Source organism: Equus asinus, chromosome 5 (assembly GCF_041296235.1).
Source record: "Equus asinus isolate D_3611 breed Donkey chromosome 5, EquAss-T2T_v2, whole genome shotgun sequence".
Lineage (NCBI taxonomy): Eukaryota > Metazoa > Chordata > Mammalia > Perissodactyla > Equidae > Equus > Equus asinus.
Window position 1 is genome coordinate 60385973 of NC_091794.1, and position 17403 is coordinate 60403375.

The 17403-nt window shown below is 47.9% G+C and overlaps 1 protein-coding gene across 2 annotated transcripts in view; it reads right to left on the reverse strand.

Moving 5' to 3' along the window:
• KCNAB1 (potassium voltage-gated channel subfamily A regulatory beta subunit 1) overlaps positions 1 to 17403 on the reverse strand; it is a 383573-nt gene that overhangs the window by 348328 nt on the left and 17842 nt on the right. Inside the window, exon 1 of one of the 2 annotated variants that reach the window (XM_070509614.1) lies at positions 12996 to 13534. The exons of the other annotated variant lie outside the window; for it this stretch is intronic. Within the exon in view, the coding sequence (XP_070365715.1) occupies positions 12996 to 13237 (242 nt within the window). The 5' untranslated portion in view covers positions 13238 to 13534. Of the gene's footprint in view, positions 1 to 12995; positions 13535 to 17403 lie in introns of those variants that run through there. 2 annotated transcript variants of the gene reach the window in all.

The following is a 17403-nucleotide window of genomic DNA, read 5'->3' on the forward strand; positions in this document are numbered from 1 at the left end:
CTTGGCTAGTCTCACGGCTTTTCACTCTCATGATAGGCTGACGACTCTAAGGTTTATACGTTTATATCTTGAATATAAGCCTCCATCCAGACCTCTCTGTGAACTCCAGACTCTTGTCTACTTGACACTTTCCCTTTGTCGTCTAACAGGCATTTCCCCATATATCCAAAAGCCAAGCTCCTATTCTTCCTCCCACCAGATTTGCTCCCCTACAGTCTTACTCATCTATTTAAGGGCAGCGCGACTGTCCCAATCACCCAGGCCGAGGAACTTGGAGTCATCTTTGACTATTCCTTTTATGGCACACTAGATCCAATTTATTAGAAAATGCTCTTGACTCAACTCTTCAAATCCATTCAGAATCGGATCACTTCTCACTATTTCCACTCCAGCTCAAGCGACGGTTACCTCTTCCCAGGACCATTACCGTAACTTCCCGATCAGAAACCCTGCTTCTACTTTTCAGTCCATTTTACAACTCAGCTGTTGGATTGATCCGTTATTCATTCCATCATGATCCTGTTAAAACAGAAAGTCTACTGAAAAATACATCAAATCACGTCACTCTCCCACTCCACTCTCCAGTCTTCTCAGTCGCACTAGAAGCCAGCACCTTTTCACTGGCCTACAGAGATCTGCTTGACTTGGCTTCTATGCAGTAAAGTATTAACCTTGACCAAAGAAAGGTTTGGCCCTTTGCCACAGCTCTTGGGAGGCAACCTCTATGTCCTCAGCATGCTCTGCCCGACAGGAGAATCTTTGTTTACCTGGCGGCCTTGCACCTGCCTGACGGTCCATGCCAACTATGCTGTTTGTGGTGGGGGCCTTGGGCCACACGGAATCAGCTCAACTTCCACGGGCTGGAGACCAAGGTCAACCATGCAAGGGTTCAGTGTGTCTGTGTGGCCAGCCTCCAATAAAAACTCTGGATGCCAAGACTCAGATCAGCTTCCTGGTTGGCGACACTCTTCCCTGTATTGTCTCACATTGCTGTAGGGAGAACAGGGCTCCCCACGTGACTCCATTGGGAGAGGACCACTGGAAGCTCTGTGCTGGTTCTCCTGGGCCCCACGATAGGCACCTCTTCCTGATGCCGATTTGAGTGTGCATTTTTCTGCTGAAATAAACTGTAACCTAGCGTAAAGGCTCTGCTGAGCTCTGCAAGTCCTTCCAGTGAATCCCTGAAGCTGCGGGAGGTCTGGGGAACCTCCTGAATGTGCACTGTTCTCTGTTGGCTTCTTGACGTTACTTCTTGCTCCTTCACCTTCATTTGCTAAGCTCTTGCCACACTGGCTTCCTTGATGTTTCTCCCTTACATGCTCCCAGTCTGGGCCTTGCACATGCTGACTCTCTCTGTGGAGCACTCTTCCCCTAGAAGCCGTGGGATTGTCCGTTCCACCTCCTTCAGATCTTTATTCAAATGCCATCTTCTTGGTGAGGCCTTCCCTGGTTACACTCTTCAACACTGTGACTGTCCCTGACACATATACTCATCCTCTTTCCATGCTTTGTGTTTCTGCAGAGGACTTACCTTTTCTGAAATGTTTCACACTCTATTAATTTAGTTGGTTTATTGGCTACCTCACCCCGACTAGAGTAAAATCAAATTCAAGAAAGCAGGGAACTCAGTGTGTTTCATCCACTGTGGTGTCCCCAGTGCCTGGAACAGTGTACAACATGGGTGAACACTCAGCATAGCTCCTGAATGAAAGAATGAATATGTGTGTGTGTCAGGGAGGAAACAAACTAAATAGTTCAACAAAGGAATAGATACAGCACCAAAAACATCAAGATTGATTAGTGGTCATACAAAATAACTTCATAAAAAGAGTGCCACCAATGATTTATAAAACGTGGTTTAGTATATTTGACTGCCTGAATGTGATTTTACATCTTCTAAGAGAATGTGTTTTGGATTGCCCAACAATTTAAAGGGGTCATGAGACGTAACAAGGAAAATAGTTAACTCATACAGGACATCCAGGAACCAAGGATTGGTGACCATGGAGTCAGAAATGGAAGGTTCTTGGAGAGGAAACAGTTGCGAGGAAGGAGCAGAAAGAAGATAGCTGGACTCTGTCCGCCATCATGGAGTCTCACCCAGGCAATTAACCCCACTGAGCGGAAGAGGGCCACCCCACTCTTGTTATTGCCAAGTCCCACTAACACTGAGTCAAAGAGGTCAGGGTCTTGCCTGAGAGGTAGAACGGGGCCAGACTCAAGTGGGAAACCCCACAACGACCTAATGACACCACCATGGTACTGTCCTGCAACTGCTGACCCCACTGAAGAGCTCCTCAGTTACAGGCCAGGTCTGAGCTAGACCAGGAACCAGAACTCACAACCGCCCATAATTACTGAGTAGAGATGGAATCCTTTAGTGCATTTAGGGTCACTGAGGAATTCCAACAGGAGGGCTGACCTTCTAGACTTGTCCCCGACCTTTTGGGAGATGACACCCAGGTGTTGTAATGAGATGATGCCCCTCTTGTAATGACATGGAAATGGAAAATGACCCAGAAAAGAGTAAACTAAGAAGGGCTCTACCCAATGGGATCAGTGGGCAGGGGGTAGGGAGGGGAAGAGCTTGTGGTGGGAAGGGGTGGAGAAGGAGAGGCCCATGGCCCCATAATGTGGGTATGTAAGCACCGCATCTGAGGAGAAACGGGGCATGTGCACAGAGTGAAAGCCCCGAGTGTCGTGTTCTGGTCACTATAACCCAGGACCCACTACACACAGGGCCGGACTGTGGCACCACAGAGAACTTTCTGGAGGAAAGTACAATGAAGATTCTGTGAATGGAGGGAAGTAAATGAGCAAATCAAACGTGAAACAGGACGGATGTCTGAGGAGAAACAAAAACAAAGTGGGCTTATGACATGATGAGGAGTATGGCAGGCAACTTTAAAGGATCCTAAAACCCAAGACCTAAGGACCATTTCCTACGAGAACATGCCGTCCCCAGGAGCCGCTACCCGCAGATGAGGATGCTGTGGATGAAGAAGACAGCAAGTCAGCAAGTGAGCGGCAGAGAGACCAGGGTGGAGAGCCTGGCGGAGCGATTCCCTGTGTCCAGTGACCCTCCAGGTTGTCTTCCGGTGAACAGTGAGGGCTCACCTGTTATACTCCTGCTCAATTATCCACTTATGCAGCAAATAGGTGCTGAGTTCTACACTAGACACCACCTTCTGGGGTGCAGCCCTTAACCACAGGGATGAAATCCGGAGCTCTCTCAGGCTAGAGAGGGACATTAGAAGAATAAAGGAACAGGAGTGCTGGGAGGGAAGCGGGCCCCAGGGAAGGAGGCGCCCGGGCTTGCACGGCGTCATTCAGGAAGCGATCAGCCCCCGCGTGCAGAAGGACAGAGTGCTGCAGGGTTTCACAAGCATGCGGACTCGGTGACCCTACAGACCCTCGAAGCCGAAGCGACAGCTCCGGCCCCGCCGCCCTGTGCGCCTGCAGAACCTCTGTCTCATTCTGCCTGAGCAGATCAATAGGAACATCACGGAGGCAAAAAGACTAAAGACCGTCGGGTCAGCACTCCCTGGTCTAAAAGCATTCCATCTGGCCCCGTGAGAGCCCACGTTTCCCGGCTGCTGGGGCCTCGCAGCTGCTCCCCCTTCCAGCAGCGGGCTTCCCGGACCCACGGCCGCAGCCGCTCCTTCTGCCCTGGAGCCAGCTGCGCTCGGCCTCTCCCTCCGGCGGGGGCTGCAGTCTCCTGGGCTGGCCCCGGCCGGCTTCACGGGGCCGGGCCGCCTGCGGTGCCCGAGCGCCTGGCCTTCCCGCCCGCCCTCTCTGCCATCAGCGCGCAGACGGCCGCTGCAGGCCCTGGAGACTCCGAAGGCGCCACCGCCAGTGCGCCCCTCGGCCGATGTGCTCAGCGGATGAACACAGGTCGCTGCGTTTATGGAGGTCGGTTAGGCCCGTATGTCTTTGCGATCCACCTCAGCTTTGGACCTTAAGTTCCAGTGAAGATGCGGCGGCCCTGGTTGGGTAGCGGTGAACTCGCAGCCTTCGACGCGGAATTGCTGGCTGTCACCGGGAGACCCGAGGCCGCGCGGAGCAAGTGCCTGGCACTGCAGCGCCACCTCCCGACACGAAGCGGGCATTGCAGCTGGTCACAGCCGCCTTCCCCACCGACCCTCCTCCGCGTGCCAAAATTAATCCCCGCCTGCTCTGCTCCAGATTGAAGGAAACTAAAAAGACACGACGACAAAATACGACATGCGATCCTAAACTGGATCCAGTACTAGCAGAGTAAAAAGATTGCTATGCAGGGCATTACTGCGTCGGCTGACAACAGTGGAACACAGACGCAGAAGGATAAAAGTGTCAGACGATGTAAATTCACCTGAAGTCGGTCATCGTGCTGGGGGCATGTGGGAGAATACCCTACTATTAGGAGGTACTGAGTGGGAAGGGCCGTAACGTGTGTAACTTACTTTCAAAGGCTTGGAAAATAAACTGGAGGTGGGGGTGCGGGGAGCCAGCCTGTAAGGACCTGGGCGAAGCTTACAGCAAATGGGCGAAATGTAAACAATAGGCCGAAGAGTAAAGTGCCTACAGATGTTCTTTATGTTACTCTTGCAACTTTTCTGTACGTCTGAAATCACTTTCAAGTGAAAAGTATTTTTGTAATAATCTGGTTTTGAGAACTAGATAGGTTGTCTTAAAGTAGCTCCCACCTGGATGCCCTCCATTAGAGGTTCATTTCTTTGGATATGACATATTTTGCAGACACTCTCAAGCCCCCCAATTTCAACTAGGACAGCTTTGCTTTCACCTGTTTGGAGAAAGTGTTCTTCTGCTTCATCGTTGTTTGAAACACTGTCCTAGAACGTATCTTCGTCTGAACACGGGCCCGCATCACCAGACGCGTGATTGAAACGTGAGGGAGGAGCAGGTGATAACTAGCTAAGGGCAGGCAGAGGGCTCGCTGGATGAGCGGGATCACCGCACAGTGTGCAGCGGTGTCCCGGGACCAGTGAGCACGAGCCCCAGATACATAGGAGGAAGGGCACGCTGGCTCGTCCACCTCCCGATGTGGTGCTGAGCCAGGCCTGCAGGCTCACGGTTCTAACGCTCGGCCTTCTCCCAGGGAATGCCGACAACACACCCCTTCCAGATTCGCTGCATCCGCCCCATCCCAACTGTGCGGCAAGGGGCCTGCCCCTGAGATGGCCCAAAGGGCACCAGCAGAACCTTCTCCAAGGGAAGGCCGAGCGGGCGAGCCGTCTGCCTTTCTTTCCTCCAGCAGCCTCCCAGAGGTCTGTGGTGCGGCTCAGAGTGCCCTGTGCTTGCAAACTCCTGCACAGAGAACGTGTTCTCTCCCAAATATCTATCTAACATCTCCGCCAGTCAGGGCTTCTCCGAATCCCGACCGTAAGTTCTTGCTTTTCTCACTATAGAAAATTTCCCATGTGGTATCAAAAGAGAGTCTTATTCATTTTCACAATCAAGAGAAATACACTGACAAAAGTTCCGGTCTAGGGCCATCTGGGTGAAGTTTAGATGTCTTCTGTCTGCGGTTCAGGGACTGAGGGCTTCATGTTCTTTATCAAATAGCGCCTCCTCGTGGCACCAACAGGCCCTGCAGGGAAATTTAGGACGAGCTGTTTTCCTGAGTAAAAATGTAATTTGACTTACGCGTATTTGCTTTTTGGTCAGAAAAACCAGGTCTCAAAATGCTGATTTTTTTTTTTATATGAAACCCTTGTCAACAATTTCTACGTGAGAAAGCGCGGCTTCATATCACTCAGTGTTGCTCTCGAGGCCTGAATTTCCAATGTTTTCATTATGCTACGTAAACAAAGGAACTTTCCCCCTGGAAAAGCACAAGTGGGAATTTCAAAACAGAATGAAAATATCTAAAATCCAAGTGGCACTCACCTCTCACTCTTGCTTAAATTTTAAAGCCTTTTCTATCTAAACTGACGTTTTTAAAATGTGCTTATTTTAGAACTTGTGTTCCAGCCAATAGGAAATGAATCTTCGGCCGGTTCTGAATGGGCCCCTTTCCCGGAGCCTCCCAGCCCCGCGCCAGCAGCCTATCCGGGTTTCAAGTAATCACATAGGTTCTGAGCCCGAACCATCTGCACGTCACCCCCGTTTCTCCAGAAGTGTTCACGCTGGAGAGCGACAGCAGAGGGCTCAGAGCAAATTAGCACAGACCCCAGACTGACCCAAATCAGGCCAGTCGGAAATAAACCACATAGGCTCTTTTTTTTTTTTTTTTTTTTTTTTTTGAGGGGGAAATACAACCCCCTGCACAGGGAGCACTTTTTCTAGGCTTTTCATTTTCACCGTCCGGGCCATTGGACCTTTTCCGTCAGGCCTGAGTGTGTCACGCGTTTCATTAAAAAGCAGGTCATGGGAATGCATCCCGAGGGGTTTTTGGGGGGAGGGGGGTTGGGAGGATGACAGTGAGTTCCATTTAGGAACAAAAGTAATCTTCAACTTGCACACTGTATCATGGAAATTAGGAAAGCAGAAAGGCCAGAGGAGGACGGCCTTCCCTGAGTGCCCACGACACGCCCCTTTGCACGAATAGTGTTGTCCTCTGAGGAAGGTCGTGACTCTTACTTTATAGACAAGCAAGCGGGCGACCAGAGGAGTAGGGAGGGAGGGGCTGGTCTTCGAATCCTCCAGCTGGGACACCACATGCTCACTGTGACAGAACCCAAGGAAAGGTTTTCAGAGCGAAAAATACTTCCTGCTTGTCATTAAATCTTCACTTAGAGATCAAGGAAGCCTCTACCCTTCAATGAATGCTTTCAAACACTTCACCCAGCTGTCTTTGAGAAGAGCTGGGAGTGAGTGAGCTTTCTCTCCAGCTTTCCCACCATCGTCTTCTGTTCCTTCCCTCCTGCATCCCTGCACAGCCAGCCTGCAGCACCGCGCGGGGCCGTGACACCCATGCTTCCCGCTTGGTCCAGGCTGGAACCTTCCTGCCCCCCTTCTCTGTCTCCAGGGCAGGCCGGGTGGTGTCCTGGTTCTTTGGAGGTCTGCGCCTGTTAACTTAGATTCCACACCTCCATCTTAATAGGGGCCTTGGAGAACTGACACCTCCAGTCCAAGAAATCCTGACACTGTGCAAGCTGGTGGGAGGTTAGCCCTTTGACTTTCCTTCTGTCTCAAATATTTCTGTTCTAGACACAATAGTAGGCACTGAAAATACACAGATTGATAAAAGATGATTTTTATCTGCATTTTACACCATTTGGAGAGTAATGCATTCCAATGCTTCATAAGGCTGTTTTGATTAAATAGGAGCCCATGTGTGAGGTGAAAAGAAAAACAAAACACTTTCTCAACAGATCCTAAGGATATATTCCAATAGGAGAAGCAGAAAACTTGTAAAAGCAAGTGAGGAAAGGAGGGTGAAATGCTCAGAATTGTGCGAGATTCAGTTTGTAGGGGCTTATTTTCTGCCGTTCTCCCTTTTAGATATATCATTATCCAGGTTTTCTTTCAGTCTCTGAAAGATGACGAATGGCTGATCCTAGAATTGCCTAGGAAGGAGGTGGAGGAGGGAACTCTGCTCGCTGGGCTCCGACTCCTGCTGGCAGGCAGGGAGCTGAGCACTTTCACATACGTAACTTCATTTATAGTTTAAGACACAGTTGCGAGGTAAGTTGAATTAGGCCCACTTTACAGATGAGGAAACTGAGGCTCAGCAAGGTTAAGTAACATATCATGTTTAAGATACAGGAGAGACAGGGGCATAGAGCACTACTAATAGGGGAAAGTGAAGTTCCCACAGGCTCTCTGGGGCTTTCTTTCAGCCCCACAACTCCTGAATGGATGCACCCCAATCAAGCAACTCAATGTATTGAGCACTTTCTAAGCACAAAGCATGGGAAGATTACAAAAGAGTATAGGCTCCTGTCATTGTCTTCAGGGTGACGACAGCATTGTTTTGAGAATAATACACACACAGATAACTGACAATCGGACGTGTATGGAGCCAAGGCACGTCCTGCTATGAGAGAAAAGGAAGAGACTGTGGGTTGGATTTGCCTAGGCAAGAGGGACGTGTAAGAATATTCTGGGTAGGGAAAGTAACGAAGGTGAGACTGGAAGGTTTGGGGCAGGGATGAGGGCCAAGTGTGCAGAGCAGAAGGACTGAGGCAGATTACACAGCAGAGCGACGGGGTGGGGGGGGGGTGCCGGGAAAGCAGACGAGAGCAGGACGGGGACGGTGGCCGGATCTCCAGCACCCCAGGAGCAGTATATGGGGGGGCGCACGTGTGTGTGTGTGTGTGTGTGTGTGTGTGTGTGTGTTGGGGTGGGGAGACTGGGCATAAATATAGAGAGTGTAGAGAAAGCATTGGACTGGGACCCAGGGGGCTCTGGTCCCAGCTTTGTCGCTGGCTGGCAACGCACCTTCAGGCCGGTCACCTAACATCGCCAAGCCTCAATGTTCTTCAGCTGTAAAACCAGGAACTGGAGCAGATTATCTCTGAGGTCTGTCCCATGTCAGTAACTCTGAGACCTCCCCCACCTCTCCTTTTCTTCTTTTATTGTCCCCTCCCCACCTTCAACTCAAGGCTATAGAAAATTTTGTCTTTGGTTGGCAAATAGCATAACTTTTTTGGGGGGAGGGGGAACAATTATTTAATTCCAGCAACCTGGACAAGCCCCGCCACTGAAAAAGAACAGCAAAATCTGTGTCATCATTATTGGGGAATTTTTAAAGCACAAATAATCTCAAACTGATCAATGTGGTTTCTATTAAGCCAGTATCATTTCTTCTACCATCCACCCACTTGCTTTTGCTGAATTAGTATTTGATGCAATGCCACGATTAATATTAGGGGCTGCGGAGGAAACAGCCCTAGGAACCTCACTGTTGTGTTTACTAAGGATATTTTCAAGGATGCTATTAATTACACAAAGAAGAAGAACCACGAGAGAACATTCTCTTTGATCTGCAGGTCAGGAAGAGGTGTGCCCTTACCGAGCACCCCTGGCTGGCCTCTACCTGCAGGACTCTGTGACCCTTGTAAAGAGCTCCATTTCCCTCTTCACAATTTGGTGCTGCTGGAAAGCACAGAGCCAAGTTCAGGTCCGAATGCTCACATGTGGCACGCTCCCTCCCCGGGCTGTCTTCCCACTCTGCTCTCAGGCTTTCTTAGCCTCCTTTTTCCTTCTTTTTTAAAATTTATTTTTATCTTTCTGAGTTATATACATTCGGGCACCTCAAATACCTCTGGAATCAAGGAGGTTTAAAAATCAATAAACACAAATAAATAAGTACCCTGTACAACTGAAAGCTTCGTTTTCTAGACCGGGGTCAGCAACTATGGCCTGCTGGCCAGATCCAGCCTGCCACTTGTTTTTGCATGGTCTGCAAGCTGAGAATGGCTTTTACATCTTTTAATGGTTTGGAAGGAAACAAGGAAAAAGATTTGTGGTATGCAAACATCATATGAAACTCACGTCAGTGTTATAAATAAAGTTTTATTGGAACCCAGCCACACCTGCTCATTTGCTTGTGGTCAGTGGCTGCTTTCACCCACAACGGCAGAGTTCCGTAGTCATGGCAAAGGTGGACGTGGCTGCAACACCAGAATAGCGACTCTCTGGTCTTTTGTGAGAAAAGTTTGCTGACCTCTGAGCAGCCCTTCATTTGACATCTGCTTGCGTTCCTCCTGGCTAATGGTAGTATTACAAGACCGCTTCAAAGCTGGGTGTTCGCCACACCCTTGCTCCGTCTAGACATTTTTTGTGCTTTGTCCATGAAACTTCCTCTTGGTGTGCTTGACCCCTGACCCCAGCTCGGATTTACTGTCTGGCTCAGAGTTCAATGCTATGTAGTAGAGACAATTAACTTTTAGGCTTGTAGGACTGCCTGAAGGACCCTCTTAGATGACTATTTCATAGACAAAATGAATCCACAAAGAACTTCTATTTTTGCTGAAAATTCTAAGCAAACAGAAGGATCTACACAGCAACTTGGCACTTTTTCCACCACGTTCAATTTCCTCCAGTTTCTTTTCAGCTGATGCATGTGTTTGCATATTTACTGATTTTTTCCTCCCCTGGTGCCCCTTAGTTAGAAATATAACCAAGTCTCCATGGAAACACAACATAATGCTCTTTCACAGATGATCGAAGGACCCAAGCAGCTGGTATTGGGCTGAAGGCTGCAGTGGCATCTGACCAAATTAGGAAGAGAAAACAGCTTATCCGTCTCTCCCAGACCGCTCAGAATTCTAAAGCTCAGCGTGGAGACCTACACAGACTGTAAATTACTGTGGATTTTTTTATTCTTTCTTTTCCTTATGAGATTCTTCTATCTTATTCGTTTGCATGTTTCAGCTACAGGGGGCTTTCCTCCCCTGCCGCTGGAATGATTGACAGAGTCTACAGCATAAGCAGGTGGGCAACCTACATTTAGTGAGTGCCTACTGTGTGTACGTACCTTATGTTGCAGCTGGCCCAACAGCACACAGTCTGCAAACCGGAAGAGCTGGGATTTGAACTCTGGGCTGGTTACCTCCAAAGCCATTCCCTCCCACTACACTTGAAGTGATGCCATTCAAAAAGGACAACATGGCAAAGGCGGGGTGAGCAAGGTGTTTTAACATAGCCGGGGGCTTTGAGGGGAGGTGGAAGTCAAGGAAAAGAAGTCAGAATGTGAAGGTTACGTTTACAAGATGTCAAAGTCAAAAGCCAAGCTGGGGAAGAACTGAGTTCTCTTCCCCCCAAATCCCTCCCTAATGCTTCAAGGAGGCCGTTTGACGGGCCGGCCCTGTGGTGTAGTGGTTAAGCTCGGCGTGCTCCACTTCGCTGGCCTGGGTTTGTGGGTTCAGATCCCGGGCGTGGACCTACACCACTTGTCTGCCATGCTGTGGCAGCATCCCACATATAAAGTGGAGGAAGACTGGCACAGATGTTAGCTCAGGGCTAAACTTACTCAAGCAAAAAAAAAAAAAAGACGTTTTCAATAACGATAATTAGTAAGTGCCTTGAAAGAAGAATAGAGGAAGTGCTATGGGAATTCGGAGAACGGAGACTTGCTTCAAGTTGGGGGAGGGGTAGTGGAGGAGTTGTCAGGAGGAGGTGGCCAAACTCAGCAAGCTCACTGTAAGTCAAAGCCTTAGCTGTTTCCTGGGGCCAATTACCAATTTAACTGCACTTTTCTTTCCTCAAATTATGATCTGGGAATGTCAGTCCCCTAAATCCTATTTCTTACTCCTGTGATCCCCTGGCACACGCTTGCCCAAGAGCCTGCCTCTGTGAGCAGACCAGGCATCCTCAAGGTCGCAGAGCCTTGCTCTCTGAGGCGTTATGCAGAGTCACCCCAGACCTGCACTCAAAACCAGCGGGGAGCATGGGAGCTGCACGGGTGCCTCGAAACAGGCTTGGGGGGACTGCTCCCCACAAGCAGGTGGGCTCCAGGCCCCCAACTTCAACTAGGACACCTGTGCTTTTACCTGTTTGAGGAAAGTATTCCTCTGCTTCATCACCATTTGAAAAAAACTGTCCTAGAACATATCTTTGTCTGAACATTGGCACACATCACAAGATGAGCAATCGATGCTCAAACCAGGGCTTTTGAGAGAAAGCAGCAGTCCTCTGAGGGTTTACACAAGAGTCATAGCAATACCACTCATCCTGTGACAAAGATGCAAAGACAGATTATTTTTTAAAAAATGCAACAGTCCACCGCACCTGACCTATATTCCACCACTGCCACCCCTGAAGGTCAAGAAAAGCGTGGAGGAGAGAGCGAGAGACCCTGCAGAGGCAGAAGGAGGGGGCAGCTCCTTCCTGCTGGAGGCAGATGCTGGAAGGTGGGCGAGCAGTGTGGGCATCGCCTCCTCCAGCCCAGGGTCTGGAGCCTGGGTTCTCTCAGAAGGGTGGTTAGATTCTTCCTAGGCTGTATTTCTAAAGCATGACAGGGCGGGTTGCCTAGGTTGAGAGGCCCCATACGCCTAGAAGAGTTCACGCCTCTTCTGCATGAGGCCTTGGTTGCAAAGAGAGTCCCTGTGATATATTTTGCACTCCAGAGAGGAGCCATCTCATTGCAAATTGTTTTATCAACTGAATAGCTGAGAAACTGGAGCAGTAGCCACTACGTTAAAATGACCTTTAGATTATAGAGAAATGAAATCACTGGGGACATCTTGTCTGTGCAAAAGCAGTCTTGTTCTGTCAAGTAGGAGTTTTGACTTGAGCTGAGACAACTGTTCTTTACCAATGCTAAGCTGTTTCATCAGTTTTTAGCACCCCTGTCCTGCTCAACGGCTGTGGACCAGCTTCCCAGGCTCGTCAGGGAAGCACATGGGCAGGCGCTGCCATGACCTGGCTGGGCGCAGACACGTCTTAGAGGCTGACCAGTATCGCTCGGAGGAGGAACGACACTTCCCATCTCAGAGCAATTTGTAGAGGTCACATATCCAACCCCCCCCCACCCCCCCACCCCCAGAGAAAACTTCTCCCTTTCGTTAATTTTTCACAGAATAATGATGGCATTGGACGCTTAGAGAACAACCGATAATTCATCTTGGGCTACACTGATAAAAAGTCCTGTCATTTAGAGAAGAACTTGCTCAGTTTCATGAACTACTTTATTAGCCATTAGCACAGACCACAGGATTCAGGCTTAGAAGAAAATAACAGCCTTGAGGCCCAGGCAGCATTTTAAAAATCCTCCTAACTTATGAATTCCCTTAAGAAGAATACAGTCTCCGTTCTTGACCATGACCCACAAAATCACCCCCCCTACTCAAAGTCAAAGACATTTCTACTGGCAGCGCACGGTTAGGACCTTCCACAGGTGAGCCTGATTACCTTTTGAGCAAGGAGAAAATAGACAATTTAAAGCTCGGAAAAATGAGGCAGCCCAGGAAGGGGGGCTCACCGAATGCATTTTTCTTTTCCTGTATGGCATTTGTTTTGCTATTTCAATCATTATTTCTTTGATAACAACAGCCTTCGGCTTCAGTGTAGTGCCCTGGCTGGACGACGTCGCAACCAGCAAGTACCTGTAAGCCATGCCCGTCTCCGCCCTGGTGGTTTCCTGCAACGAAATCCCATGGACATGTAGGAACTTCTCCAGGCACCTCCGCTCCACTGCTCCGCTGCGCCCAACAGGCCCGCAGGCTGCCTGAGGCGGAGGCTTGCTCACCGCCAGGTGCCGTCTGCATTTCAGAGCCAACTCACCGCACTTGGGCAGCCCCAGCTTGGGGCTGGGGATGTCTGCACAGGCAGGTTTATAAAGATGCATGTTTCAAAGACCCAAGAAAGCCAAGCTAATGTCACAGTACTTAGCTCTAAAGCTGGCTATATCTTCCTATGACTGACTTGGGTTGTCTGGCTTTGGTGTGTCTCTGAAAGGGATCAGCTTCTTTTCCTTAGATGTCCCTTATCGTTTTTGAATGCGAGCAGACTCCTGAGTCCCTGGCAGACTGCTGGTTACACGTCTCTGCCGAAGCCCATGCAAAAAGAAGCCGACGAAGGCCAGTCACTGTTCTCATCCTGTACCGTTAGCAAAGTCAAGCCTAAGAAACTACGTATTTGCCCCGGGAAAAAAATATGGGCGCTCTTTCCCATGTCTTTCTATTTAGGTAAAAGGAAATATTTGGGTGGGATAGGGGCCAACGTTCTGTTCTCATAGGACCATAAGGCCTTGGGGATGATTCATGAGAGTGGAATGAGGCCTCTCTGAGTTATCAGATACGTTACTACCAAGTAACTTACACACCAGCGACGTGACTCATTTGGGTGAAAGGTCCACTGGCCCTCCCCTTCTTCAGACACTGCTGTCAAATGATGGGAAATATCAACAAGGTGGCTGTAAAAGGCAAAGAACCCACACAAATGTGCCCAGCTGATTTCTGACAAAAGTGCAAGAGCAATTCAGTGGAAGAAAGACAGGCTTTTCAACAAATGATGCTGGGGCAACTGGACGTCTGTAAGCAAAAGCAAACAAAAACAAATGAACTCTTAACTTAAACCTCCTATTTATACAAAAAATTAACTCACAGTCATCACAGACTTACATGTAAAACTATAAACCTTCTAGGTAAAACTTAGGAGAAAATCTTCGGGACTTCCAACTAAGTGAAGAGTTCTTAGATTTGACACCAAAAATACAATCCACAAAAGGAAAAATTAGTAAGTTGGATCTCATCAATATTTAAAACCTTTGCTCTGTGAAAGACTTGGTAAAGAGCATGAGGAAACAAATTACAGACTGAAAGAAAGTATTTGCAAACCACATATCTGACAAAGAACTTATGTCTAGAACATATACAGAACTCTCAAAACTGAACAATAAAAACATAGACCATCCACTTAGCAAGTGGACAAACGATATGAACAGACATTTCACTCAAGAGGATTTGCCGATGGCAAAGAAGCACGTGAAAAGATCTCCAACATCATCAGCCACGAGGGAAATGCAAATTAAGTCCACAACAAGATATCGCTGCACCCCGTCGGAACGGCTGAAATAAAAATGGCAACAACAGCAAAAGCTGGCGGGGATTCAGGGAAACCTGATGAGTCATAAATTGCTGGTAGGCTTGTAAAGTGGTACCACCACGCTGGAAAAGAGGATGACAGTTTCTTATAAAACTAAACATACCAACCTTACCTACAACAGAGCAATTGTACTCTTGAGTATTTATCCCAGAGAAATGAAATGTATGTTCACACAAAAACCTGTACACAGGGGTTCATAGCACATTTATTCATAATAGCCAAAAACTGGAAACAACCCATTTTTTACAGTGAGTGAATGGTTAAACTGTGGAACACCCATACCATGGAATACTACTCGGCAATAAAAAGGAATAAACTTTTCATACAAGCAACAACTTGGATGGATCTCAAGGGAATTATGCTGAATGAAAAAAAGCCAGTTCCAAAAGGTTACATACTGTATGATTCCATTTATATCACATTCTTGAGTTGACAGAATTAAAGGGATGGATAGTCGATTAGTGGGTGCTAGGGGTTAGAGATGAGAAAAGGGAGGCAGGTGGCTGTGGCTATAGAAAGGTAGCCAAGGGATTCTTGTGTTGGAGCTGTTATGTGTCTTGACTATGGTGATGGTCACATCACTCTGCACATGTGATAAAATTACGTAGAGCTAAATACACACACACACACACACACACACGAGTGCATGTAAAACCAGTGAAATCTGAATAAGATCAGTGACTTGTGTCATCGTCAGTTTCCTAATCGTGATATTGAACAATAGTTATGCAAATATCATCACTGGGGGAAACTGAGTGCACGGTATATGGAATCTCTCTGTATTTTTTCTTACAACGGCATGTGAATCAATAGTTCCATGATAAAATAAAATTAAAAATTAAAAAATAAAAACTTAAATAAAAGTAAAGAGGTTAAAAAAAAGCAGAGACTCCTCGTATAAGGGTCCTTCCGCCTGTGATTCCAGCTGTGACTCGACTCTGTCCATGACTCCTGGACATGAACGATTCATCCAGTCCAATGGGCTTCCCACTCGCATCCCACCCTTCACCACATCTTTGCTCACATGGCTTCTCCCCCACCCATCAACTATCCCCTCACAGCTCCCCTCCTCTAGGAATTCCCCCCCCCACCCAACCCGGGATACAATCATTCCTCAAAATTCCTCTTGCAATTCACTTCTCAAGCACTCACTTGACACTTCTAAACTGTTTCCCAAACACTTGCAGCCCCCTGATGATTTCTGCCATATTTTTGTACCACTTGTACCATTATTTATTTACTGTTTGGAATTAATTTGCTGTTTTCCTACCTAAATAAATTTATTTCGTGCTGTGAACTGAATTTTTTTGTTCCCTCCGAAACTCCTATGTTGAAATCTAGTCTCCAAGGTGACGGCATTTGGGGGCTGGGCCTTTGGGAGGTGATTAGGTCATGAGCGTGGAGCCCTTAAGGAAGAGACCAGAGAGCTAGCGTGCTCTCTTTCCGCCGTGGGAGGACACAGCGAGAAGACTGCTGGCTGTAACCCAGCAAGAGGGCCCCACCAGAACAGAGCCATGCAGACTCCTGGATCGTGAAATTCTCAGCCTGTAGAACCAGGAGAAATAAGTGTTGGTTGCTTAAACCACACAATCTATAGCGATGTGTTATAGCAGCCTGAACTAAGACATTGAGCAAGGAAACAGCATATTACTAGCATCATAAATAGAGAAACTTTACCACTTGTAGTAAAATAGAGGGTAACCTGTAAGAAGTAAATACGATGAAAATGGAGACTATTATTAGATGGCAGCTGGACGCTGCTGGTGTCTAAAGGCTCTACACCAGAGCCCTTCCTCTTCTTGGTTCTCGTGGAGGAGGTTAGAAGGTATTAGAGAGGGGTTTGTGATATTTTAGCACAAATATGAGACTTTCTTTTTTAGGAAATCAGAACAATTGAAAGGAAGTTGAAACAGGAATATACCACTTTACAATGTGAATTGAATCATTTAATGCCCCATCCGTGTACCCACTAAAATCATCGTGTCTGCCAGTGGTACTATACCCACTTTGGGAAACACAGATTCAGCACATCTTGTCCCAGATTGTTGGACACCTGCTCCTTCCCCTGCGGGTGCACATCTGACGCCCCCTCGAGGCTCCCCACTCTCTGAGGGGAGGGGCGAACTGTATCCGGTATAAACGTGTAACCTCCCTAATAATCAGCATGGGGTTTTGTGCACTATCAATATCTCACAGAAGTTAGTGGTTTGGTTGCTTGAATTTTAAACTCCCCAAAGCTACCTTTCCTCTTGTCAGTCTATTTCCATTTTCAGCCCCACAGCCAAAGCTCTGAGTCTCAAGGGAGAAACAAGAGCTTATAGAGAGAAGGCCAGAACAACTAGAAGAGGAATCACGCAGTCAGGGGAGTTAGGAGGAACTCACATTCCCGAGTCGGGTTGTACCTCCTGTGCCATCACTAACACCAACAGTTGAATGTGATGGCATGAGCCGTGGCAGTGGTTCCTGCAGTGGGAGTTCCCGCCAAGGGAGAAATAGAGGTGAACTAGAAAAGCAGTCGTGAAAACTGAGACATGAGCCCTCCTCGACCCATCACTCTTTTCTGCTCTCTGGGTACGGAGCCAGGCCCAGGAAGGGAGAGAGGGATGAGAAAGCAAGTTTTCATCTGAAACTCAAGTTTCTTTTCGTAAAGTTCTAAAAGTTGATCACCATCATGAAAGGTCCCAACTTGAAGGTGGGGAGTAGAAACTATATTTATGAGGGAAGTGTTAGTCCCTTTGGCTGTCAATGCAAATTAAAACTAGTTTTAAACTAAATGTACAAGAATGTAAGAAAAGCCTCTGAGCGGCCGAGGGGCAGTTAATGTCTGTCTTGCTGCCTATAATTACCATATACTGTTCAGAATCTTTCAATATTATGCAACCCCAGGGTCAGCAGAGCGTGGGAAAA